Genomic DNA, 26105 nt, shown 5'->3' with positions numbered 1-26105 from the left:
TTCTAATTTCAATTAAATAATATTTAGCGCTTAAGACATGTAAAAAACCATTCATAAAATAAAATAATTATTAAATGTGTCATGTGTGTCTCTTTTGCTCAATGCACCACTTTATATTTAATAATTTTTTTTGTCAAGTAGCCTTCAATAAATATTTTTTATTTCTCTTTTAACTTTTCATGATAGGCAACAAAACCTATCAAAAGAAAAATAATCTATATAAATATAATAAAAGAAGATACATTAGATTTTACCCATTTACCCATCGAGAAATTCTTAGGTGAGTACTCACCTAAGCATTAATTATTAGGCACGACCAATCATAAAATTACAACTCATTAATATATTAAATAATTCTAAATAAATAATAGAGTATTAATAAGAGCAAATCTCAACAAATCTTGGAAAATAAGGAAATAATGAAACTCATGCCAACTTGATTTGTTTTTGCGCCAAATTTTTAGTAAGTTATATTCCCTCACAATTTGTATGTGTGGATGTGGTGACACAAAAAAATTGATTTAATTTGTGATGTTCGGTAAAAATAACGGTTGAATTAGTTTATGAATATGAAATGAAATAAAAAATTAATATATTTAATTAATATTTATTTTTTTAAGTAAGAATTTGGGAGAAAAATTAATAAGTTATAAGCAAATTGAATTAGCTTATAAAAATACGTGCATGTACCTAGTAAAATAAGCTCGTGAGAAAATAATGTTATCAAACAGGTCTTATCATATAAACTTATAAGCCATAAGCTATGAACTCAAAACTTAGCATTGTGAAATAGAGTCTATATATGAATATGTACCAAACTATAATCACAACTTAAAATAGACATAAAAAATCAGTAAAACTCGGTGTACTTAGCAAATAGTAGAGCAATAATATTGTAGTAAAATAAATTAAAATATCCTTCAAAATAAAATTGTCTTCATCTAATTATAACTTATAATTAAAATTGCTAAATGTAAATGCAAAACAAAAATTATGTCAAATGCCATTCAATAGTTTGATCTTTGATGCTAAGAACAAATTATCCTTGTTTGTCTTGATCAGTACTGCTACTTGGAGGCAACCAACTATAATGGTAAGGTTCCTGTAAAAAAAAGTAATTATCAGAAGTGAATATCAATATTAATTATTAAAGGAAGCATATATCACTGGATGCAAATAATATAATGCATATATTGATCACTCTACCTGATTTAAATAATTGGTCGAGTTCATTCCATATAAGACGTTATTAGAGGGAATTGAAGCATTCAAACCAAAAGCTAAAGGATGTTGCTATCAAAGAGAGTAAAAATTGGTATTAGCTAAAATATACATGTGAATAATATTAAGCCAATAAAATTATTAAATAAGATATACCTGAACAGGTGCACTCAAAGAAACATGAGCCATTCTAAAACATTGGCTCCCTCACATGATTATTCGTACCACCCAAAATGTCTTCATTTTGTTTCTCTGTAAATATAAACAAAGAGAAATTCTTAAATGGAAGTATTTAATTTTAACATATAAGAATACAATTAAAATATACTTCATAAAAAAGTGAAAATCTGATCCCTAACCTTTATTTTGTTTTTTTGCTTTTGTCGTTGTTCGCTTTCTTTTCTCAAAATGTCCTTTCTTGCGAGTATCAGACATTCCTTTAGTCTTTGCTAAAGGCGGATTACAAATTGGAGCACATTCATTTTCTTCATTTTGCATGAAATTGTTCTTTGTGGTTTCTGCATTTGATTTTGAATTAGACTTGCCAATACACTGTCGAACCCTCTCAAATCCCATATTGAGCAATTCCCACATGATTTGTTGAGCTTCTTTGTGGTCTTGAGACTCCAAAACTAGATTGTAAAATGATTTCATAATAGCATTGCGGTAAAGAATACCAGCGTCATCACCATTGATCATTGAATTGGAGGTAGAGTCTTCTTCAGAACTCCTTTGCTCATAAATTTGAGACCTTGCATTTTTCGACCATCTTCTTAAGAAGTAATTGTCAGGTATTTTTAAAATACCTTTAATGTTATAAATTCGCAAAGCATGACTACAAAGAATGCCCATGGAATCAAACTTGTGGCAGCTGCAACTGATCATCCCGGTGGAGGAGTCTAAAGTCACCATATATTTTTTATTGGACACATGGTTAAATATCACTTCATGATATGACACATTATCACGTTGACCAATCTCTATAGAAGTGCTTCCACCTGTTCCATCAAGATATTCTTTCAAAAAAAATTTGAAGATTTTGTGAGTATATATCTTAGATGCATGTCGTAAAGTTTCACTGATATTTATCACACGAGGGGGTGCACTTTGGCTATTTTTGAATTCTTTCTCAACTTCTAATTGTCGCCACTTTTTCACCATCTTCTCAAATGCTACTAAAAAATCAGTGAGACTTGTTGTTTTCCCTGCAATATTACCCAATACACTGTTTGTACTCTCACTCCTTTGAGAAGACTTGATACCAGCAGAGAATACATTATTACTATATGCAGTGCTCCACTTATGACGAATTTTGTACATGTTACTTAACCATGGATGGTCATGAAGGTCAAACTCTTTTAGCATTCCATCCCAAGTGTTTTGGAATTCTTCTTCGGAATCACAACCAGTCATGCATTTATTAAGCAAGCTTTGAAATTTCGGATTAGATTTGAGAGATCCTAAATGTGAAGGAGCATTTTTAGCTATATGCCACAAACATAATCGATGACATGCATTTGGCATTACCTCTTTAATTGCTTTTGCCATAGCTGAATCTTGATCCGTAAAGATAGTTTTTGGTTGATTGTTTTCCATACTCTCCAAAAACACCTTGAACAACCAAGTAAAAGAAGTGGCGGTTTCATCAAATAAAAAGGCACAACCAAACATGACATTTTGCCAATGATGGTTTACACCAACAAATGGAGCACAAATCAAATTGTATTTATTAGTACGATAAGTAGTATCAAAAACAACAACATCTCCAAAACAGTCATAATCAATTTTAGATTTACCATCTCTCCAAAAGACATTGGTCAAACGTGATTCCTGATCTAACTGCACACTGTAGTAGAACATGATATCTTGTGCTTGTCTATTTTGTAAATGGTTAACTAAAGCTTGAGCATCACCAGCTTCAATTGACTTCAACTTTTCTGTGTAGACATAATTGTGCATATCTTTCAAAGTTATACCAAGATTATTAAATCCTCCAACTTCTTCACCAAGATAACTCCAAACATTTGTAACTTTCATACCAGAATTCACCATGGACTTTATGACATCACCTTTGGCATTTGACAAATTTCTCATAGAACGTAGCATATGTCTTTGCTCAGGAGGTACAAACTCATGATTGTGATTCAATACCAACTTGGTTATTGTATATAAACCTTCCTTGCTCACATTAAATTTCACCATAGCATTACAATTTGTTCTTGAATCTGCTCTCTCATAAGACACTTCACCTTCGAGTTTGTTGTTCTTAAACCCTTGTTTAGAACAATAATATTCTTTTGAGCGTGTTTGTTTCTTCTCATTATCATAATATAACTCCCTCCCCTTACGTACGCTAAAACCCATTTTGAAGGCATGTTCTTGATACAAGTCGTAGGCCTCATCCTTATTATTCACAACTTGACCAAGAAAAATTTCTTTAGATCCATCAATTTCCATATTTTTCCTACAAATAATATAATTGTATTTTAAATGGCGTGAAAGAAAATAAATGTATAATTCTATGATGAAATAATCTATGTACGGTTTATAACAATAAAAAAGAAGAAAAAGAATATGGACATTCAACCATGTAAATAGAAAGAAACATAGAAACAATAATATAGATGATGTATAAAGAAGAGAAGTACCCTAAGGAAAACAGTCCAGCTTTCTCCTTGTTTTGGTTTTGACGGCAACATGACAATTTAGAGGGAATAAAACTGCTAATAACAACCTAGTGCGTGAGTTTTATTATTTCCTTATTTTCCAAGATTTGTTAAGATTTGCTCTTATTAATACTCTATTATTTATTTAGAATTATTTAATATATTAATGAGTTGTAATTTTATGATTGGTCGTGCCTAATAATTAATGCTTAGGTGAGTACTCACCTAAGAATTTCTCTTATCCATCCCTATAATTAGTCACATTGTTAAAATAAGGTTAAATTACCAATTATTTATTTATTTATTTATTTATTTATTTTAAAAAGGGCCAATTTATATCTATTTTTTTTTAAAAAAATCACATTAGATTTTACCCATTTATCCATCCCGATAATTAGTCACATTGTTAACATAAGTTCAAGTTAACAAGTATTTTTTTTTTTAAAAAGGGTCAATTTATGTCTACTTTTTTCTTTAATTTTTTTTAACGCAGACTTATATTTCTCCTCAATATTAATACATATGCTTATTGTTCTATGAGTATGGCTCATGGTTAACAAGGACATTGCATTATATATGCAGGGGTCGAGGTTCGTAAACTACAAGAAAACACCTATTTACTAGCAAATTTGAATAACACTTACTAAGGGCTTAAACCCTCAATATGTTACTGGCAGCCTAAGCCTTCAGTAAGTTAGAAAAAACCCTCACAACATTAAAAAAATATATTTTTAAAAATGATGTATAATTTATTGGCGGCTTAAGCCGCTGATAATATTGAACAAAGCATTCTTCCGCTTAATGACGGCCAATGCCGCCGATAAGTGTGTGACATATTATCAATTTTTTTATTCTACAAATTTGTATAAAAAAGAAAAATCAGTTGCAGCACATGTTTTCATCTCATGCTCTCATGAATCCTATCTTATCATCCTTCCACTGATGAGAAAAAGAAAAAGAAAAATGTGTCGGACATTCTTCCACCTCTCATCATCTCTCTCTGCAATGTTTTCATCTCCATTCACCATCACCAACTACCTCTCATCCTCTCTCAATGTTACTCAGCTGTCGCACAAGAAGAAGAAAAATATCAGATTTGTTAGAGCTACTTGTAACAGATTTGTTAGAGCTTCCATCGCGAACAAGCGACGGTGGAAATCGCGAGATCTGTTTCTACAACGGCAAGATGATATGTTTCTACAACTGCGGTGAAAATTTGTTTCTACAACTGTGTGTTTACACTGATTTTTTGTAAACAAACGCTAGTTTAAATTTCTTGCTTGAGAGATCAACTAGTAAATCTCAGGACATAGCATGTGCGTAAATTTTGAGAAAGTATGAACATTCATCACTTATTTGAAGTTATCAATGTTTGAAAATGTTTTAATGTAAAACAAGTGATAATGAAAACTTTTGCAGAAATCAATAAAAGGAAGACAATAATTTCATTCGACATAATGACTGAAATAATAAACTTTGCATTGAATTTGTAAAGAGTTTAATAAGATGGTTCACAGAATCATACTTTTTCCTTTCGACACTCAATTTTCTCGACAGTGTGAGCATTGTGAGTTTTTTGCAGGATTTTTAATATGTGAATTTGTGACCGTTTTTCATATGAAAAACTTCTATATATACAGACAAAGGAAATACAATCCTAATGCTAAAATCTAGACATGTGTCTTGGACTGCATGTCTTCTGATATTTGAACTTTGACAGCTGTCGAAGTCGATCTAGGCAACGAAACAATCCTTAAAATTTTGCTAAGTCCACAAAGCAAAGCCTTCCTGTGCAGTGTACGTTTCCTGCATGATCCAATAAACCATCTTTGCTCGACACATACAAAGAAAATATCGAGTTCGACAGGGACTGCCATATGTCGAGTTCGATAGATACATAAAAGCATTGTCGAGTTCGACAGGCATGTTAAGAGTCCCACATCGGTTGAGAGATGGCCTGACTAAGTGTTTATATACTAGAGGCAATCCTCACCTTACAAGCCGGTTTTGTAAGGATGAGTTAGGCCCAATACTCATTTCTAAGATGGTATCAGAGCCTCTCCACGATCCGTTGGGCCACCTGTTATCAGGTTTCCGTTATCGGGCCACCTACCGTTTATATCCACGCACCAAGCCCAATAGTGCTGGGCGTGAGGGAGTGTGTTAAGAGTCCCACATCGGTTGAGAGATGACCTGACTAAGTGTTTATATACTAGAGGCAATCCTCACCTTACAAGCCGGTTTTGTAAGGATGAGTTAGGCCCAATACTCATTTCTAAGAAGGCACAACAAGGTGTCGAGTTCGACAGATACAACAATACTGTCGGGTTCGACAGAAACGATCACGTGTCGAGTTCGACAAAAAGGTTAGCTTAACATATAATTTCAAAATTGAGAGATTTTTAGTAAAATCTCTTTTGTCGAACTATTTCCCTTCATTGTACAATGATAAAAGTTAAGAAATCTTTCAAAAGAATCAACACACTCTCTAATAAAATTTATTGCAGAATCTCCATGAATCTGAGCCTGACGAAAATACAGGCTAACACGGTGAGATCTATTTCTCTGTTTCTACAACGACAGTGGAAATCGCGAGATCTGTTTCTATAACGGCAAGAATCGCAAGATGATGTCTTTCTACAACGGGCAGTGGAAATATGTTTCTACAACCGATGAAATCTATTTCTAAAACGACAGTGGAAATCACGAAGAAGCGCGGTTGAAATTTGTCTCTTCCAAAATCACAACACTCATCTTGTTTCTAGCAGTGACATTATCAAGAAAATATGCTTACAATATTTTGTTTCTCTTACGTTACAATTTGGTTTTGTATTTTAGTAAACTAGTCGGCTGCCCGTGCGTTGCACGGGTTCGCCGGAACGTGATTTCTATACCAATCATGGTTGTTATGCGCCGAGGTAATTAGTCATAAGCATATGGAAATTTCTTAGGGGGACATCATTTATATACCAATCATGGATGCTATTAGCCGAAAAAGTTAGTCATGAACATGCGGGAATTATCAAAGGGGGACATCATTTACGTCGCAATTGAAATAGTATCATGTCGCAACAATCGTGCGCCACAATCAAGAGGATTAGAGATATGATATTTAATCTCCCCACCCCATATATACTTCAAGTATCTCTATTAAACCCGTAGCTTTAACGATTACCTTCAAAAGGCATAACCTATTATTAAAGCATAAGTTACCTCTAATTTATAATAGTTCTTCATGTATTGTAACTCAAAATTTGGAGGTCTATGAGTAAATCAATATGGAGGTCTATGAGTAAATCAATATTCTTACATTTTTTGGGATGTATTTGTTGCTACACTTCTATTATAGTCCTTAGAGTTGATATACTCTTAATTCTCTACATAGTTGATGCAAAGTCTAATCATTTCTTTCGAAATTCTCATGTTAGTTGATTGTTTTAGGAATTTAGAAATAGATATAGAAAAATCTATGTATGATTGTCAATAATAATCATAGTCCTTAGAGTTGATATACTCTTAATTCTTGACATAGTAGATGCAAAGTCTAATCATTTATTTTGAAATTCTCATGTTAGTTGCTTGTTTTAAGTATTTATAAATAGATATAGAAGAATATAGGTATGAGTGTCAATAATAACCATAATTATATTGTTAATGTTATGTAGGCTAGTAAAGAGGGAAGAAATTGATGTGTGTGGTGTGTGTGAGTAAGAGTGAGATTAGAAATGTGAGTGAGGTGGAGAGATGGAGAGGTGTGAGAGAGATAAGAGAAAGAAGGTGAATGAATAGAGAGGAGAGAAAAAGTAGAATTCAATGAAAAAAGAAGAGGGAGTGTGTGAGTTGAAGGAGATAAAGTGAAAATGGTGGGTTTGAAATTGTAGGAGGAGTTGGTTTATATAGGGTTGATGAATTCATCTATGGAAAACACTTGTTCATTGGCATACATGCATGATGCCACTTGTTTTTTCACTTCTATACACATGTCACATGAAGCAAGTAATAGAAGGAAGGTTGCATATGATAGTTGACTTTGTGAAGCACTTTGTGAAGGCATACATGCATGATGCCACTTGTTTTTTCACTTCTATACATATGTCACATGAAGCAAGTAATAGAAGGAAGGTTGCATGTTATAGTTGACTTAGTGAAGCACTTTGTGAAGCAAGTAGTGGCAAGATATAATTGGATGAAAACAAACCTATGTTGGCAAGATACAATTGGACATGAGACAAATGTGTTAAGCATTGATTGGCCAATGAATTAGGGTTTACAATTAGGGTTTCAAAGTTTATCATCCTTTATATATAGATATATAGATTAAATAAAGAAAGAGACATGTGACTATGTTTTTGACCCAATGTATGAGAGTCTAGCCACTAGACTACTTGACACAAAAAGAAAAACTCTACACACATGCTTTTATTATTGGACAATAAACATACATGGTGGCGGTGTAAGCCGCCAAAAAATGGACTTTTTCTTGTAGTGGTACCCCGGTCATCCCACTTATCCACCTTAAACTTGGAATTTCTAGCAACTAGGTTACTTGACAAACAAAAAATTAAAAATACACATGCTTATTTTTTGATAATTTCTGCGAGGACATATAATGTTACTCATATATTAAAATCCACAATTTATATATTTCTACGCAGATCTATATTTCTACTCATATATTAATAAGCATGCTTATTTTTTTATAATTTCTGTGCTGACCTATATTTTTACTCATATATTAGTACGCATGTTTTTTTTTTTTTTATTTATAATTTCTAAGGGACCTATATTTCTACTCATATATTAATACACATGCCTTTTTTTTTTTTATAATAATTTCTAAGGGGACCAATATTTCTATTCATATATTAATACATGTGTTTATTTTTTATAATTTTTACGAGGACATGTATTTATTCTCATATATTTTTACTCATATATTAATACACATGTCTAGCTACTTTATTATAATTTCTATGCGGACCTATATATTTCTACTTGTGTATTAATTCACATGACCATTTTTTATAATTTTTGCGCGGACCTATATTTCTGTTCATATATTAATACGCATGCCTATTTTTTAAAAAAACATTTCCGTATGGACTCATATTTCCACTCATATATAAAAACAAATGTCTATTTATTTATTTTTTTAAATTTCTAAAGGGATGTATATTTATAATCATATAAATACAAGTGTTTATTTTTTATTTTAAAAAAAAAAAAAACTACTGGACTTGAGAGCATCCTCTATAGTGGCACAAGATTCTTGTGAAATCTCAGTTATATCCATCTAGGTTAACTAGATTTGGTCAAAATTATTAAACACAATTGAATGATACAAATCATGACTGTACTCTCTCCAGTGGAAAAGCCACGGGAGAGAATCTATTGCTCGTGAGATTTATTGTTCTACTCATATTTTAATACGTATGCTTTTTATTTATTTATTTATTTATAATTTTCACATGGACCTATATTTTTAATGCGTATTCCTTATTTCGTTTGCTTTTTCTCAGGATAAGGTATGCCCCCCACCACCACACACACACCCAACTTTGTATAGTTTCCCCTTTTTTATATATAATTTATGAGCAAAGAAGTATATTAGTGCTACTAGATGTCATTTTGTTGTCTACTAGTAATTTGGATGTCTCTCAATCTCAATGTTTCTTAATTTACCTATAGAGAAAATAAAAACATTAATATACTACCAGAGACATTATTAGAGTGGCCAGGGTTAGAACCCCATATTTCACATTTCTCCACATTTAAATGTGTGAGAGTCTAACCATTAGGCTACCGGACAAAAAAAAAAATTAAAAAGGTAGGCACATTAATATATATTCCAATAATACCTTAAGAATATCACTATGCAAAATGGACTAATTAATAAATTCACAACCTATTTTTCTTAATATATGTGATGGAACAATACACATCCTTATAATTATGATTGGAGGAGTAATGAAATTGCAATTGTTACAAAAAAATTGGTTCAACTTTTCCATTCATTTAAATAAATTTAAACTTTTGATTCAATTTAAATTTTCTTTAATGGTAAGGGTCTTGAGCTTATTACGATCGATAATGAATTTACTTTTGTCACTTTATTTGTTCCAAAAAGCTTGATATGCATTCTCTTTTGCCTCTTAAGACCGATAATGAATTGTTATTTTCTCTTATCTTTTGTTGTCAGTTTTTATACTTTTATCTCCATTTCTCAACTTTTACTTTTTATTTTAAAAATATTACTGCTTAATCTATTAATACATAGCTTCATATCAAGAATCCATTTAACTTATGTTAAATAAAATCAATTGTTTGGCAAAAGATTTACTTAAAGTGGCTTGGAGTTTGTTTGTATGAAGGAGTGGAGGCCTTCTGATCTTAAATTATTGGTCATGTATGGAGTTGTTCCATCCACAAGACAATTTTTATATGATACTTCCCCGTCCCAAATTATAAGGGATTTTTTTTTTTTGTCTAAAATTACAAGAGAAAAACCATTTTCAAGAATATGTTTTTTTTCCTTAAATTATTATATTTTCTCAATAAACAACAACCAATAAGAATTGTTTTACATCTTTCCATGCAACTTATTTTAAGAAAAACCCACAAAAACATATTTCAAATTATTATATTTTTCTTTTTCTTAATAAATGCTTCCCTCAAAATTTAGGATGGAGGAAGTATATCTTAACCAATATGATTAAACTTTTTACTTTCGTATTTATTTCTTCCCGTGCATTATGAACAATAATTAACATTTTGCTTAACTCTATCATGGACAGCCATGACCATGTGCATGCTATGTAATTAGACCTTCATTTTTGGGCTATAAAGGTGAAATTTCAAGCCACTAGGCTACCTGACTAAAAAAAAAAAAAAATTATAGATAGGTCTTTACAAAAATATAAAAGGCTAATCATAAAAATAAAACGAAAAGTCAAATTATATCCAGTAGGTCTGTATAATTAAAGGAGATGTATGTTTCATTCAATTGACCTCAAGGGATGTTAATATAATTTTTCTAATCTTTTCAAGACAAACAATAACAAATTTATTACACAAATAAAAGTGAGAAAAATTATAACAACATTACAACTTAATTAAATAAAATTATACAGTTTTCATAAAAAAAAAACATAAAAAAAAAACTATACCTATTGTTGCAATTAACCTAAAATTTAGTTTTTCACTTAATTGCTACTACTCCGTCTTTAATTATAAGCAAATTTTTATTTTTTCTTATAATTAAATATGGAGGGAGTATACTTCCGAACACGAACATAGATGATCAATGCACTGCCGAATTAGAGGAGCAGTACACAAATTTGCTGGGCAATGGCGGGGTAGCTTGCAGGGAGTACTAGAACTTGTAATTTCTAATATGAACAAAAAGAAATGTTACTAAATTGCGATGAAAAATAAGATAAATTAGATATTTGTAAATAGTGTGAAAAATGACTTACGACTATTGGCTGCGATAATAAATAGAGAAAGAAATACAATCAAAGTATAAATAAAGTATGAAATTTGAGCCATATTTGTTCTCCTTTGCTTGTAGTAAATAAGAAATTGTTTGATCACTTTATAAGAAAAATTTTCATTTTTTATTAACTTTGATTAATAGTTATTACCGCCGATGAGTCGCGAAAAACCATTCATAAAAAAATTTGTTAAATGTCTCTTAAGATACATTTAAGTGTCCTATTTATTTATCGCTGTTGTTCACTCAATTCATCATTTTGTTTAGTAAATTTAGTGGCTAAACTTACACATAGTTTTAATTATTGAGAAATCAAAAATCCGAAGTTTGGATTTCGACTCCTCCATTAATATCTCTTAGGCGTTTACATGGGTTGGAAAAAATTTGGTCGAGTCAGTCGAACCCACCGAATCCAATTTTAAAAAATGAGTTGGGTATGAATTTTAAAATAAAAAATCTATATAAAAAAATCGGGTTTCAGGTAAAATTAGATTCAGACAAAAAAAAGTTTTGCTTTTGTCGTTTGATCATTAAAAGAGAAAAGCTCAAGGTTCGATACGTCAAATTCCAAAACAAGTTGTATGAGTATATATTCAAAACGACAAACACATTAACGCTTTTGTTATTCACTATTCCAATGCATTCTCTGATCATCCTCTTCGAGTCTTCACTCATCACTATTCGACTTTCTTTTGTCATTTAAAAATAGTGATGTTAAAAAAGTTCTGGTTATTTTACTAGACCTAATTGAGAATATCATATGTGGTTCGAGTTTTGGTTTTTTCCAAACCCAACCCATTTTGGCCCATGAACATACATTGTTGATCTCTAATAATTACCAACTGAGTTACACTTTTACTTTCAACATGTGTTTTTTATTTTGAGAAATTTCACTTACTTCTCCTGAAGTCTATTACATTGAGAGTACCTCTAATTCATCTTATGTTAAAAAATTCTAAATTTTTATCGGAGATGTTCTTATAATATTATAAACATGTATACAAAAAATCATTCAAAAATGTGAAAGTATACACGAGTTGAATGAAAAGTAGGGACTAAAACCATTGACTGGTGAAACTTCAGGGACTAAAAAGTGTGAAAACAAATTTTAGGGACTAAAACAAAAATTCGGGGAAACTATAGGGACTAAAAACATATTTAACCCTATTTAAAAATACCAAAATTAGAATTAACAGGTTGTGCAGATGCAGGTTATTTGTCATATCCTCATAATAGTATATCACAAACACAGGTTACTTGTTTTCACGTGGAGGTACAACTATTTCGTGAAGATCCGTGAAACAAACCATAACAAAACATCATCAAATCATGCAGAACTCTTAGCATTACATGAAGAATGATGATATGAGCATTCAACAAATTCACTCGTATGAAAATTTGGCAGCCTTTTCACAAAGCCACTCCCAAGTAGAATTTTTGAAAAATGATACAAAAGATTGGTCGTCATCGTCTTAGAGATGGTTGTATGGTTGAGGAGGGGAAATACATATATCATGTAAAGGATGTTGTACTCATTTTCCTTCACTAGAATTTTTTCCCACTAGGTTTTTCTCTGGGCACATCCTCGATGGACATCCAAGGCGGAGTGTTATGAATAATAAGTCCTAGTGGAGGCCTAATTAGTGGATGTCCATCCTAGCTATTTCCCTTCCTATAACTCCCACTAATTAGCGGACCTTAATTACTTTGTTCTTTCACTTCCCCTCTTTGTGTCCTATAAATATAAATAGAACTATTGTTATGATGTAAAGACACACAAGTGATAAGTTGAATATAAAGTTTTCATTCTCTCTATCTCTATGTTTTAGCTTTTGAAATTTATTTCTAACAGTTTTCATTTAGTTAATATTTATGTTTGTTAGATAATATAGAGTAGTTATTATTAGTAGTTATTATTAGTAGTTAGTAGTAAGGGTAATTTAGACTTTTCAATTTACCTATTTTCCTAGTATATATTCTTATCGTAAGACTATGCAATTAAGCTTTGCTCATTGTAATGTTATCAAACCCTAATAGCCTCCTTTGTATTTCTCTAGTTGATTGATTTTAACATGGTATCAAGAGCGTGTTTCGATCCGCCTTGAACTGCCTGTAATTTCCGCTGCTTGAGTTCCCTAGTGAGTGGGAATTTTGTTTATTTTGTTTTTCTTGGTTATTTTGAATTTGATGGTCTCTGGTTGTTTTGTTGGTGGAATGAAAGAGGTTTGAAATTGGTTTGTGAAGTTTCAATTTAGTCATCATTGAAGAAGGTGGCAATAAAAGAAGAAGAATTGCTTTGGCACATGATCTGTATTGTTGCAGCTTGACTCTTGGACGTGGTTACTATGTGAGACGTTTTGATTATGCTTTCATCTTCTGTGACTTCGATTGTGGGGTTGTTGGCTTCTGTTCCGGCACAGTTGCAGTTTGCGTCTCCGGTGCTATTTCGTTCCTCCTTTGTTTTTTTTTTTTTAAAAAAAGTTTGGTTTGTTGGTTTGATTTTCATTTGATTCGGTTTGTCTTGATTTGGTTTGTCTGGTTTAATTTGATTTTGGTTAGTAGCTATTTTGGTTGTTTGTGGAACAATATCTTATGGTGTTTCTTTTGAATAATTTTGTAAGTTAAGATAATGCTCACAATGTGTTTGTGAGAATGTCTCAACTCCTCTCTTTGATTGTTTCTTCTTTGTTGATGGTTTCTCTCTTTGATTGTCTTCTTCTCTTTGGCTCTTTGTTATGGTATTAGTTGGTTTGATTTTGCAGTTTGGTTGGGTTTGAATTTGTTTGATTTGATTTTGTTTGGTTTCATTTAGATTGATCTATTTGGTTCGTTTGGTTTGGCTCTATTTGATTGTTTGATTGATTGACCATCTCCCCGTCAATTCTTCTATTTGATTACTTCTCTCTGATAATTCCCTATGGTTCTTTTGTTTGACCGGTCTTCTCTCTCTATTGATTTCTTCTGATTGATTGCACTCCTCCCCCTATTGATTTCTTCTGATTGATTGCATTTTTCTTTATTGATTCTTCTGAATGATTGCACTTCTCCCCGTTGATTCTTCTGTTTGAATTCTCCTCTCTCTGTTTGTTCTTCTATTTGGTTGGTTCTCTCTATTGGATGATTTTTCTGTTTGGTTTGGTTCTTCTTTCTGTTGTTTTTTGTTTGATTGGATTGGTACAATTTGATTTGGTTTAGTTTGGATTGGATAAATTTGGTTTGAATTAGTTCTTCCTTTTGATGGTTCTCTTCTTCGGTTTGGCTGATGCTTCTCTATGATGGTTACTCATTTTGGATGCTTCTCTATATTGACTTCTCTTTTATTTGGATGTTTATCTCCAATGATTTCTCCTTATGTTTGGATGATGATTTCTCTCTTTGGCTGCTACTTCTCTCTCGGATGGTTCTCGCTTTTGGTTGCTAGTTGCTGCTTTCTACTGGTTACAATTTTAGTTGTTTTGGTTTTATTTCTTCTATTTTGGGTTTTAATTTTGTATGACAAACTCTCAATGTTTTATGTCATGTAAAGGCATTGTGAGTTTGCGGGGAGATGTTAGATAATATAGAGTAGTTATTATTAGTAGTTATTATTAGTAGTTAGTAGTAAGGGTAATTTAGACTTTTTAATTTACCTATTTTCCTAGTATATATTCTTATTGTAAGACTATGCAATTAAGCTTTGCTCATTGTAATGTTATCAAACCCTAATAGCCTCCTTTGTATTTCTCTAGTTGATTGATTTTAACAATGTTATTGTGCTAATAGCACTATGGTGTCTCCTGAATCTCAAGATGTATGTTTAAGAGAATTAATTTTGTCATCCAAAATGGATTAGTAGCATAACTTATTGTCATAATTAAACCATAGTTTAGTATTGCTAATATATACGTGCATTTTTTGTTTTCTTTATGAATCAAATATCCTCTATGTATATTATAAAAAAATCTTCTGCATACAATAATTCAAATCGAATGAATATAGGAAAAATGACAAAGTTCTTGAAATTTAATATTACTACATTGTCAGATTTGGATTTAAACTCAAAACATCTAATTAAGCCGAAAATTAATGATATTTTGGATTTGGTTTTATTGTATGAGGGAATTTAGTAGACGTAAGTTGTGACCATGTAAATATTTTTATTTTTGTATTTAGAGAAACAAGTTTTTGACCTCTTTTAAAAAAGAAAAAGCAAAAGAAAGAAATGCTGAACTAAGCCTAACCTTTGTGAGCAAGTTTGCCATGCTGAACTAAGCCTACGATATAAAAGTTTGCAAGTTTGCCATGTTGAAACTTGAAAAGTTTACACTTTTTTATATTGGCTTTCTTTTTCTATTTTTTTTTTTTGTGATTAAAAGTTGAAAAGTCTAATATTGTTTGATTAATATTTTTCTTATGGAACTGTCATGTATTATTTGATAATTGTCCTGGAAAATTTTCAAAGTTAAAACTTGAAGCTTTTATTTTATCTTCCTAGGATTTTGAGGTGTTGAAGCGATTGTTGGGGATTTCAAGTTTATATAGTTGAATCGTGCGAGAAAATGCTTAAATTTGAGGGTTCTAATAAGCCATTTTTTTGTGGGGTGATGATGATGGTAACTTAAATTTGAAAATGCTTGCATCGTGCGAGAAAAATATACGGTGTTCAGTTTCTTGTGAAGATTTTCATAAGAAGAGGAATACTATTACATTGCCACTTTTTTAACATACGAAAATGAATCATATATATAAAAGAACCAAAACATCTCCTCAGCACAATGTGTGCCAAAAGAGACTATAACGAATTGTACAAAGAAGTAAGCAAAATGAAACAAAATAAACAATCATTAGTCGATATCCAGACATAACAAGGGTTTCAACCACCAACTATGTAAATTTGCAACTAAAGTCACACGTGTGGTCTTCAACCACCAAAAAGAATAAACTTTTACTTTGTCCATTAGTTGAGATAACGTTTTTGCTGAATTCCTGAAGAGCCGGTGATTTCTCTCATTCCAATGAACCCAAACACAAACTAGCCAAATAATATGCAAAAAAGACCGTCGTGATCGACGGCCACCTGCTGCGCGCGTCGACGGACTGAAGAAGATGATCAGATCGGTCTTGAGGATCCACCGAAGAAAAATCAATTCAATCTCGAACCGACGACCATAAAAAGCCAAAAGTGCCACAAGTGAAAAATAAGTGATGCGCCGACTCGATGCCTCCACATTCGGACAAGCAAAAATTGATCACAACAATTCCTTGTGCGGTTCGATGCAAGAAGTTTCTGTATGATTATGATGGTGGTGGTGATGACGACGATGTTTCTATTTTCTCCACTCACATCCGAAGTGAGACTTTATCTTTTTATGCAAATGTGGGACTTCTCATGAGTGCAGTAATATAAATTTTAGACTATCACTTATATTAAGAAAACAAATTGATCACTTTGAACATAATTCGATTGGTAGATATATTGTAAGATGCATCAGTCAGAATTCCAATATAAAATTCTCCACTTATTCTTTTTAATGGATGAAATTCTAACATTTTTTTTTTGTCAAGAAATTCTCCCACTAATATTTGACAAAACTAAATATAACGAGAATTACACTTACGAAAACTTTTAGGTTAAAAAATGCATTTATTTACATAAGTTTCCGGCCACTTTTGTTTAATGATTTTATCTAACCACAAGTAAAATAATTGTATCATGCACACGTTCTTTTTTTCCATAATTAAATCAATAAATCTCTTTTCAAAAAAAAAAAATTAAATCAATAAGTCTCTTCATATTTGACTTAATACTAAGGTAAAATTTATTTTGAATAAAAAAGGTAAAACTTATTGATCTAACAGTAAATAAATAAATAAAAAACTAATTTTAACATGATATAAAACTTATCTCAATTGTTATTGTTAACCATAGTATTTACCTTATTTAATTTTATTTTCTTCATTATGTTACACTCTATTTTGTTATTCTCATAAACTTCTGTGTACCAATTCATGGTAAGAAAGTCCATAAAATTTTAAAAATATTTACATTTATCTTCTTGAATGTCCATTAACTAATGGGATAAAACTCAATCCTCGAAAGTACCACAAAATAAAATCAAACTATATCCAATGCCCGTTCTTTCACTAATAAAATCTTGGCACATTTTAATAAATTCAGAACATAATTTCTTTAAGATAAACAATAACAAAATTTGTTGCACACTTTTAATTTATTCAACAGGTAAAAAACCATAAATAAAAGTGTGAGGAAAATTATAAGAGTATACCAAACATTACATGCATGTATATAAATAAAATTATATAGTTACAAATAATATAACATTATGTTTACATCAACTGTAACACTTACACACACGAACAAAAACGATCGACGCACCAACGAACTTTAGGAGCAGTACACAAATTTTCTGGACAATCGGAGGGTAATTTGCAAGGAGTGTCAGTACTTATAATGTCTGATAAGAACAAAAGAATTGTTACTAAAAGGTGACAAAATATTTTATATAAGATAAATTAGATATTTGCAAATGGTGTGTAAAATGACTTACTACTACTACTATTGGTTGCAACAATAAATAGAGAAACAAATATGATCAAAACATAAAAATAATATGGAATTTGAGCCATAGTTTTGTTCCTTTGTATGTAATAATAAATAGAAAATTATTTTATCACTATATAAGAAAAAAATTTATGCTTTGCTAACTTTAATTAAATAGTTTTTAACGCTTAGGAGTCGCAAGAAACCAATCATAAAATAAAAATTATCGTTACATGTCATGTCTCTAAAGTACTTCACTTTCAATATATATTTTTTATTTCGTTTTTAACCTTTCATGCAACATAAGTATATCAAATGAGAAATAATAGTTATGAAAATTGTCCTTATATTATAAGTTATTATTAGATGCATTTGTTTTTTTCAAACACACCTGTCATTAATATTATTAGAAAATGAAAAATTAAGTTAAACACATTAATATACAAATAATACTTTAGGAAGATCATTTAGGAAGATCATTATGCAGAACGGGCTTTATAATTTCATTACTTATTTTTTTTCAAGTAACTTAGTTACTAGAAATTCCACCCTTAAGGGTGGATAAGTGGGATGATCAGAGTTCGAATCCCAGCCCCCTGCATATATAATACAATGTCCTTGCCAACTGAACTAAATTAACGGGACAATTTCACTACTTATTTTTCTTAATGCAATTGTTATACTAAGTTTTAGGTTCAAGTTTAACATTCATTATTTAAATAAGTTTCACTTTTGTTTAATTAAAATTTTCTTCATTTAGACCTCTTTGTATTACTTTTAAGTCTATACCTCTTTGTATTACTATCTTATTGAATAATGAAAAGATATGAGTTTGCATTTGTAAAAAAAAAAAAAAATCTTTATTTAAACCAACAATAAATTGAAAAAAAGTTTGCATCCCCATATTAAAATCAAATTTTTTTGTAGTCTTCAATTTTTCGTATATTAAAATCAGTTTGTGAAATTTTCCGTATTAATATATATATCTCCACAAATTTGAGAAATTTTCCGTATATATTAAAATCAATTTTTTTTTCCTCTATACCTTGATAATTTGAATAGATATATATAGTTACCCAATTTTCTGGTAATTTGAATATATCGTTACCCAATTTTCTGGTCTTTGTGATGCTCTATCAATGTTGTTATTTTTTTCATCATGTAATTTCTTTGCAATGTCTTGCATCAAGTAATTTTTGCTATTAACCTTACAATTTAGCATATACTATTAAAATGTGCTTATAGAAATACATTTGTTCTTCCTATATATTTATGCATTTGAATAGTGTAAGAAAAGATGTAAAGACACCAATGTTTGCCATAGTTACATGGATGACAATGTTTACTGCATTATTTAGCCATGGTTACGACCGTAGCCAAAACAATTTTCTAAATGATAAATAACCATGGTCGTAAAATTGTTACAACGCTTAATATTGCCGTGACAAAAATCAAATTTAACCGTGGCTAAATTTTACAACGCCAGGATAAGCCACCCTAAAAATTTACGTGGTAAACTTTTTATTTTTTTTTGGTCAAAACGTGGTAAACTTTATTAGCCACAGTCAATAATACTTTTAGGTGAGGTTTTGACCGTCGCTAAAGAGTTTTTTTTTTATTAGCCACAGTCAATAATACTTTTAGGTGAGGTTTTGACCGCCGCGGGATTACAAACAGAGCGCCGGCAGTTGAAGGATTCCGCAGTAACCGCCGGGTAACACAAAGCAGCGCCGATTCAGTACCAACCGCCACTATTGTCTGACGCTATAAGCTTTATTTCTTGTAGTGAACCTCTGCAAGTGCAGGTCAGCGTCTGTTCATAGTTGGCCAATTCATCCCATAAAACTTTCAACTTTCCATAGTAAGCCACCATGGTCATTCCTCCCTGCTTGCATTCTGCTAGGTCAGATTAAGTTGTTGGATTCTAGGTCCATTCACAACTGAAAACCTATCATTAATGTCTTCCCACAATTCCTTTGCATTTTCAAAATATGTTATCGTTGAGTGTAGGCTAGGCTCAATCGTATTTAAAATCCATGATGCCAACATAGATTGAACAGTCCACCAACCAATCTTCTATTTCTGGTGATCTGTCCTCTGGTTGCGTAATCGCTCCATCAACGAAGCCCCATTTTCTTCTCGCCCTTAAGGACGTTCGCATAGCCCGAGTCCATTCATCATAATTTTCATCACCTCGGAGCTGCACCTGTGTGATCACACTTCCAAGATTGTCGTTGGAGTGCAGATCATAGAAGATGAATTTCGCTTGCCTAGATCAGATTTTAGTCGCTCTGATTTGGCACTTACATCAAGTTTTGGTTGCTCTAATTTTTCTTCCATCACGGCCGCCAGATATATTTTTCCTAGGGTTGTATGGCTCTATATTAATCAAACCTTGCTTAATATAGTCTAATATTGAACTCTAGTAAGGCATTTTTCTGATCATCATCGCTCTTCTATTTTCTCAAGAATTATCTTCTCGTCAACATGCTCTTCCGTTTAACTTTTTAAAATTGTTTGGCTGAAATTTGGTCTAAAACATGTTGTGGGATGCCCCGTGTGATCTTGTCTTCAGCGGAAACTTAAGCGTCTCAAGCATGCATGCTTTTAAAAGAGTGGAATAATAATCCCAAAAAAAAAAAGAGTGTTATAAAAGTACCTTTGGTAATATATATATCAATGTTTCTATGGCCATTGATGAGGTAAATAGAATTCATCTACTTATTGATTTAGTTGGAATTTTAGATGAGTCGTTGTTATAGGATTATCAGGCCCAACTTATTCTTGCCAAAACACTGTTCCAACATGATCAGTTCTACAGAGAAAAGGCGAGAGATCAAAACATTTTATTTATGAATGGTAAGAGTTGAGTACCTTTTGAACTCCTTATAATATAATTTTGCTTATAAAAAAAAATTAATTTATTAATTAAGATACTTAAAGAGTGTCCGGTGAAGCGGCTGAAAAAATGCGTGGGCGGTAAGCGCTCGCTGGATAATAAAGTCGGCACCAAACTATATTTATTCCTGAAGTAAAAGGAAAATATCGTTAAAACATTTAAACAATGGAAAGATGGTCGTCACAACCATTTTTGAGTTCGGGAGTCGATTATGCAAGGGAAATGTATTAGCACCTCTCACATCCGCTGTACTCAACGGGAACCTACTCATTAATTTTAGGGTTAAACAGAGTGTTTTAATTTATTTGCATGTTTTTTATTAATTATCGGAGTTATTTACGAAAGGGGGAAAAAGTTAGTATTTTATTAGTGTCCTTAACAAGATGTTGAATCTTGCTCTTACGTATTCCCTGATGCAATGAGAAACTCAAAGCTACGTAGTTCTGAGTAGAGAAAAGTTGATTGGTTGAAATGATTTGTGTTTAGACGAAAAAATTTGCTTGAATGAAAAGACGGACTCGCACTTGGGCGATGGTACCGTTTGATAAAAAAATAATTAAAGCGTGCATGGACGAGTTTGATGAGTTTAAATTGATTTTAATTCGTGGAATACGAATAGCCGGTAGGCAAAGCGTACGCTAAGCATCGATCATTCGAGAGATGAACGAATGTACATTCGTCAGTCTCCTTTCTAATCCAATTTTATTTATTAAAATTTATTTGTGGAAGACAAATAATCGGTAGACAAAGTGCGCTAAGCGATCAATTATTCGAGAGATGAACGGATGTACATCCGCCTGTCTCCTTTTTAATCCAAAGTTTGTTTTTTGATAATTATTTGTGGTAAACAAATAATCGGTAGACAAAGCGTACGCTAAGACGCTAAGTCTCGACCATTCGAAAGATGAAAGAATGTACATCCGCCGGTCTCTTTTTTAGTCCACATTTATTATAAAAAAATTATTTGCTGTTAATTGACTTAAAAGAAATGAAATTAAAATTAATATTTTTATGCTTACTATTGCTATTATATTTTTTATTTTAAGTTTGAAATTGCTAGTTAGTTTAATTTGCGATGATAATTCATACGCAGGCGTAAACAGTGGCTGTGGAATTATTCTTAGTTGGCTTTTGTTTATTTTTATCTTATAATTATAAATCATCATATTGTCTCATTGTGATACTACAAAAACAAGTGCAAAAAGCATAAACAGTGGTTGTGGAATTGTTCTTTTTTTTTTTTTTTCCTTTCCCTCGTCCCCTTCTTCTTTGATTGAATATAATGGTAGTTCTGTGATGGTAGTCTTTGGTTGATGAAGGTGTGAAGGTGGTAATGTGGTGAGTGGTGTGTTTTTTTTTCGTTTCTATGCTTCTTGCACTTGAAACTCCTTGAACATTCATTTTACTACCAAATGAGCTAATTCACTTATTTGAAAGAAATTGTGACAAAAACCAAAATGATAATAAAAAATACGCGCAAAATTTAGGGTATACGACACCCAGGAGCACTCGTTATCATTTTCCATTAAAAAATAGCTTAACATTAATCCCTTATAACATTAGGATTTTTTATAGCAAAAAGAAATATTATAAAAAATAATATTTGGTTGTTGATAAGGATCGAACCGTGTCCCTAAGTTTTTATTATTTTCTTTTTGGCAAAATCTCTTTTAAGTTGTTAGTAGTGCATAAAACAAAATATCATAAAATTAATATTTGGTTGTTATTGAGAATTTAATCGTGTCCAATTAAATTGTTGGTAGTACAAACTAAAATATCATAAAAATTGGTATTTGGTTGTTGATGGGATTGGAATCACGTCCATTTCACTAAAGTTTTGCCTAGTGCTATATTATTGTTAAGGTAAAGAAAAGACACGTAAGTGCCATGTTGAAATAAGTTACAAAGAGAATGTCACTTGTGAATTTGCTCTCGAGAAAAAACTTGAAAATAATATATGTACTATTTGCTTTTGAGCAAGACATAGATAGATAGATAGATAGATAGATAGATAGATAGATATTCAACAAAAGATCATTAATTGGTTCTTTTTCAAATGGAGAACGGCAACACAACCACATCTTTTCAAATTAACTATTGAAAGGTAAACAAAACATAAAGAAAAGTGTGAGAAAAATTCTAAGAGTATCAAATATTACACGTATAAATAAAATTATACTGTTACGTACAAACAATATAAAATTATTTCTGAACTTATCTGTAAAACTTATGCGCATTCACAATAACCTTGAACGCACCATGGAATTACACGTATGTGAGGATGCTTACACATATTTTCAGGACAATCCAAAGGTATTTTGCAGGGAAAATTAGTACGTATAATGTCTGATATAAAACAAAACAATTGTTACTAAAAGGACATAGAGTATTTTATATCAAATAAATTAGATATTTGCAAATGGTATGTTAAATGACTTACAACTGCTACTCCTAGTTGCAATAAGAAATAGTGAAAGAAATATGATCAAAATATAAAAGTAATATGGAATTTGAGCCATATTTTTCTCCTTTGTATATGTGTAATAAACCGAAAATTATTTGATCACTATATAAGAAAAAAATTCATACTTTGCTAATTTCAACTAAACAGTTTTAGCGTTTAGGAGTTGCAAGAAACTATTTATAAAATATAAATTATTGTTACGTGGCTCTAAAGTATATCAAAATATCATGTTTTGTCTCTTTCATTTAATGCATTACTTGACGTTCAATATTTTTTTTTTTTTATTTCTCTTTTAACATTTGATCATAGAGAACTTAAACATATCAAATGAGAAACAATTGTGATGATAATTATAAGTTACCTTTAAAAAATTTAATTTCATAATATTGAATTTTATTTATAAACTTATTATTATATGTTAAGTAAATTACAATCTTCGTCTTCTTTTATTTGAAAATATTAATTTTAATCTATTATAGCATAAATATTTTATGATAATAATTAAGTTTAACCCACCAGTTTATTTTATTTATGTAAAACAAACCTTAATCACCATTAATTATATCCTTTGTTTTATAGTGTAATTTAATCATCTCTCAAAGAATGAGAGCGTAATTTACTCTTAAATATTTTCTTAACTAGTCCCACACCCGTGCAATGCACAGGTGTTATGTTGTATTTTATATTATAATGTTGAAAATTATTCATATAAATTGTAACAATAAATATTATAAAATGAAAATAATAATAATAATAATAATAATAATAATATAAAAGTGATGTACTTATCACTTCCTCCAACCAATATATATATACCTATATGTATAGAGAATGAGTACGGACCATCAAAATTGAATGAAATATGATAATGATAATGGTTATATATTTCAATCCCATAACCTAACTTTTTTGCATAACCTTCACTCTTCTCTACAATTATAATGTAATTAAGTCAATAATGTATACACTCTTCGTATTTTTTTGTGTGACTAAATTATAAACTCTTTGTTGTTTCTATGAAAACGGACATTTAAATAGGATAAATGTTGAAAGAGAATCCAACTATGCTGATCTTCATTGTCACCAAGGAATGTTATAATAATGTAGAAAAGTGTAACATCTTGTGACATCAATTTTTGGATAATTTGAGAGGTATAATTCAATAATAATGTAGAAAACTGTAACATCTTGTGACATCAATTTTTGGATAATTGGAGAAGCATAATTCTTTATTATTTATTATGAGATTGATATAATATAAAAAAAAAAATAGAGATGAGAATGATATAATATAAGGAAGTGATGTGGAAACAAAAAAAATAGAGATGAGAATGATATAATATAAGGAAGTGATGTGGCATTATTGTGTGATTTAATTGGATGTAAGTAGGTGATGTGGATTAGGATTAAGATGGATAGTAAGAGAACTATCTAAGAATTATATATATAGATCTATCTCTTCAATTAGGTAAGAGTTTATTTACTAGTTTCTATTAAACCAAATCTCATTAAAATATCACATTTTGGAAACCAATGAGCTATTGGGCAAACATACTTGAACCCAAACTTACAAAAATTTGACTATATGGACGAGATGGGTAGTTCAACTAGTTAAGCTAGTTGATATAAGGGTTAAAGGAGTTGAAGGTCCAGGATTCAAGCCTTGGCAAGGAGAAAAAAACTGAAATAACATTGTAATATACTAACAATTAACACTGTCACTGGACTTGCTCTCTTTTTCCACAAATTTAGTTCTAATTTGTGGTTTGGATGGCTTCATCTGTTTGGTACGATTATAAGGGTTAAAGGAGTTGAAGGTCCAGGATTCAAGCCTTGGCAAGGAGAAAAAAACTGAAATAACATTGTAATATACTAACAATTAACACTGTCACTGGACTTGCTCTCTTTTTCCACAAATTTAGTTCTAATTTGTGGTTTGGATGGCTTCATCTGTTTGGTACGATTATCCTCCACAGTCATCTTGGGTTTCAGTTTGTTGCAAGAGTTGACTGGGTGACCAATAGACTTACAGTAATCACAATATTCTGGTAACTTCTCATACACTATCTCCACATAGAAGGCATGACCTTCTCGTTCCACCAAAATGTCATCAAATAAGCGCTGAGAAAGATTGATGTCCACCAAAATCCTCGCATAATGACCAAAAGAGCGATTTTTGGTAGCCTCATCTAGTATAAGTGGCGTGCCCAACCCACCGGCGATTTCAAACAAAATTCGCGGCCTCCAATACTCTTGAGGCAGATCATAGATACGCACCCATGCTTGCACATGAGTTTGTCGCTGTGTGCGTGGATTAAAGTCTAATTCCCATTTAGATAGTCGAAGCAAACCTGGTTTCATATTGTAAGTACCCAGAGACCATGCTTTTCTCTTATCTTCTGCAGAACTAAATCGGAAATTATTAATGTAGATAATTATATTGTAAAACTGTCAAGCAGTTATCTTTAGGAAACTGTCAATATGCAGTTATTTTTATTCATAGAAGATATATATATATGAGCACTTGCTCCTCCTGTACATAACAATCAATTTGCTTTTTTTGATTAATAATGAAAAGTCCTTTCAGTTTATCTCATTCTCTCAACATTAACATGGTATCAGAGCATTAAAGCTCTGGTAGCCATTGTTCTTCCTGCTTCTTCTTCTCTAATAAAATTCCTTCAATTATGGCTACCGCAAATTATTCTGATTTCTCAACAAATTCCGCAAACCCTTACTATTTGCATCCAAACGAAAATCCGGCTCTGATTCTTGTCTCTCCGCCTCTGGATCACAAGAACTATCATACATGAGCGAGATCC

At 31.2% G+C, this 26105-nt stretch overlaps 2 protein-coding genes and 3 long non-coding RNA genes across 6 annotated transcripts; all 5 read right to left on the bottom strand.

Annotated features, from left to right (window-relative positions):
* Positions 1–1411: 1411 nt before the first annotated feature.
* On the bottom strand, positions 1412–3678 carry LOC123896452 (protein FAR1-RELATED SEQUENCE 5-like). The gene is made up of 2 exons (XM_045946833.1): positions 1581–3678; positions 1412–1473 (listed from the first exon to the last, which is right to left on the bottom strand). Exons 1-2 carry the CDS (start codon positions 3676–3678, stop codon positions 1412–1414), a joined length of 2160 nt encoding a protein of 719 aa, XP_045802789.1.
* Positions 3679–10831: 7153 nt separating this feature from the next.
* Positions 10832–11545, bottom strand: LOC123895061. The gene is made up of 2 exons (XR_006804084.1): positions 11363–11545; positions 10832–11275 (listed from the first exon to the last, which is right to left on the bottom strand). It is a non-coding gene; the product is annotated as an uncharacterized LOC123895061 (long non-coding RNA).
* Positions 11546–15536: 3991 nt separating this feature from the next.
* LOC123895059 lies at positions 15537–18145 on the bottom strand. Of its 2 annotated transcripts, XR_006804083.1 has the most exons (3): positions 17928–18053; positions 17465–17834; positions 15537–15548 (listed from the first exon to the last, which is right to left on the bottom strand). It is a non-coding gene; the product is annotated as an uncharacterized LOC123895059 (long non-coding RNA). The 2 variants fall into 2 exon arrangements; XR_006804082.1 differs by lacking the exon at positions 15537–15548 and having other exon boundaries at positions 17562–17834; positions 17928–18145.
* Positions 18146–22935: 4790 nt separating this feature from the next.
* Positions 22936–23628, bottom strand: LOC123895058. Its single transcript, XR_006804081.1, has 2 exons — positions 23260–23628; positions 22936–23165 (listed from the first exon to the last, which is right to left on the bottom strand). It is a non-coding gene; the product is annotated as an uncharacterized LOC123895058 (long non-coding RNA).
* A 1527-nt stretch (positions 23629–25155) lies between these two features.
* Positions 25156–26094, bottom strand: LOC123896450. The gene is made up of 2 exons (XM_045946832.1): positions 25979–26094; positions 25156–25690 (listed from the first exon to the last, which is right to left on the bottom strand). Exons 1-2 carry the CDS (start codon positions 26092–26094, stop codon positions 25156–25158), a joined length of 651 nt encoding a protein of 216 aa, XP_045802788.1.
* Positions 26095–26105: the final 11 nt, after the last annotated feature.

The sequence above is a fragment of the Trifolium pratense genome, linkage group LG7 (assembly GCF_020283565.1).
Source record: "Trifolium pratense cultivar HEN17-A07 linkage group LG7, ARS_RC_1.1, whole genome shotgun sequence".
NCBI lineage: Eukaryota > Viridiplantae > Streptophyta > Magnoliopsida > Fabales > Fabaceae > Trifolium > Trifolium pratense.
This window is presented reverse-complemented; position numbering and strand designations above follow the sequence as displayed.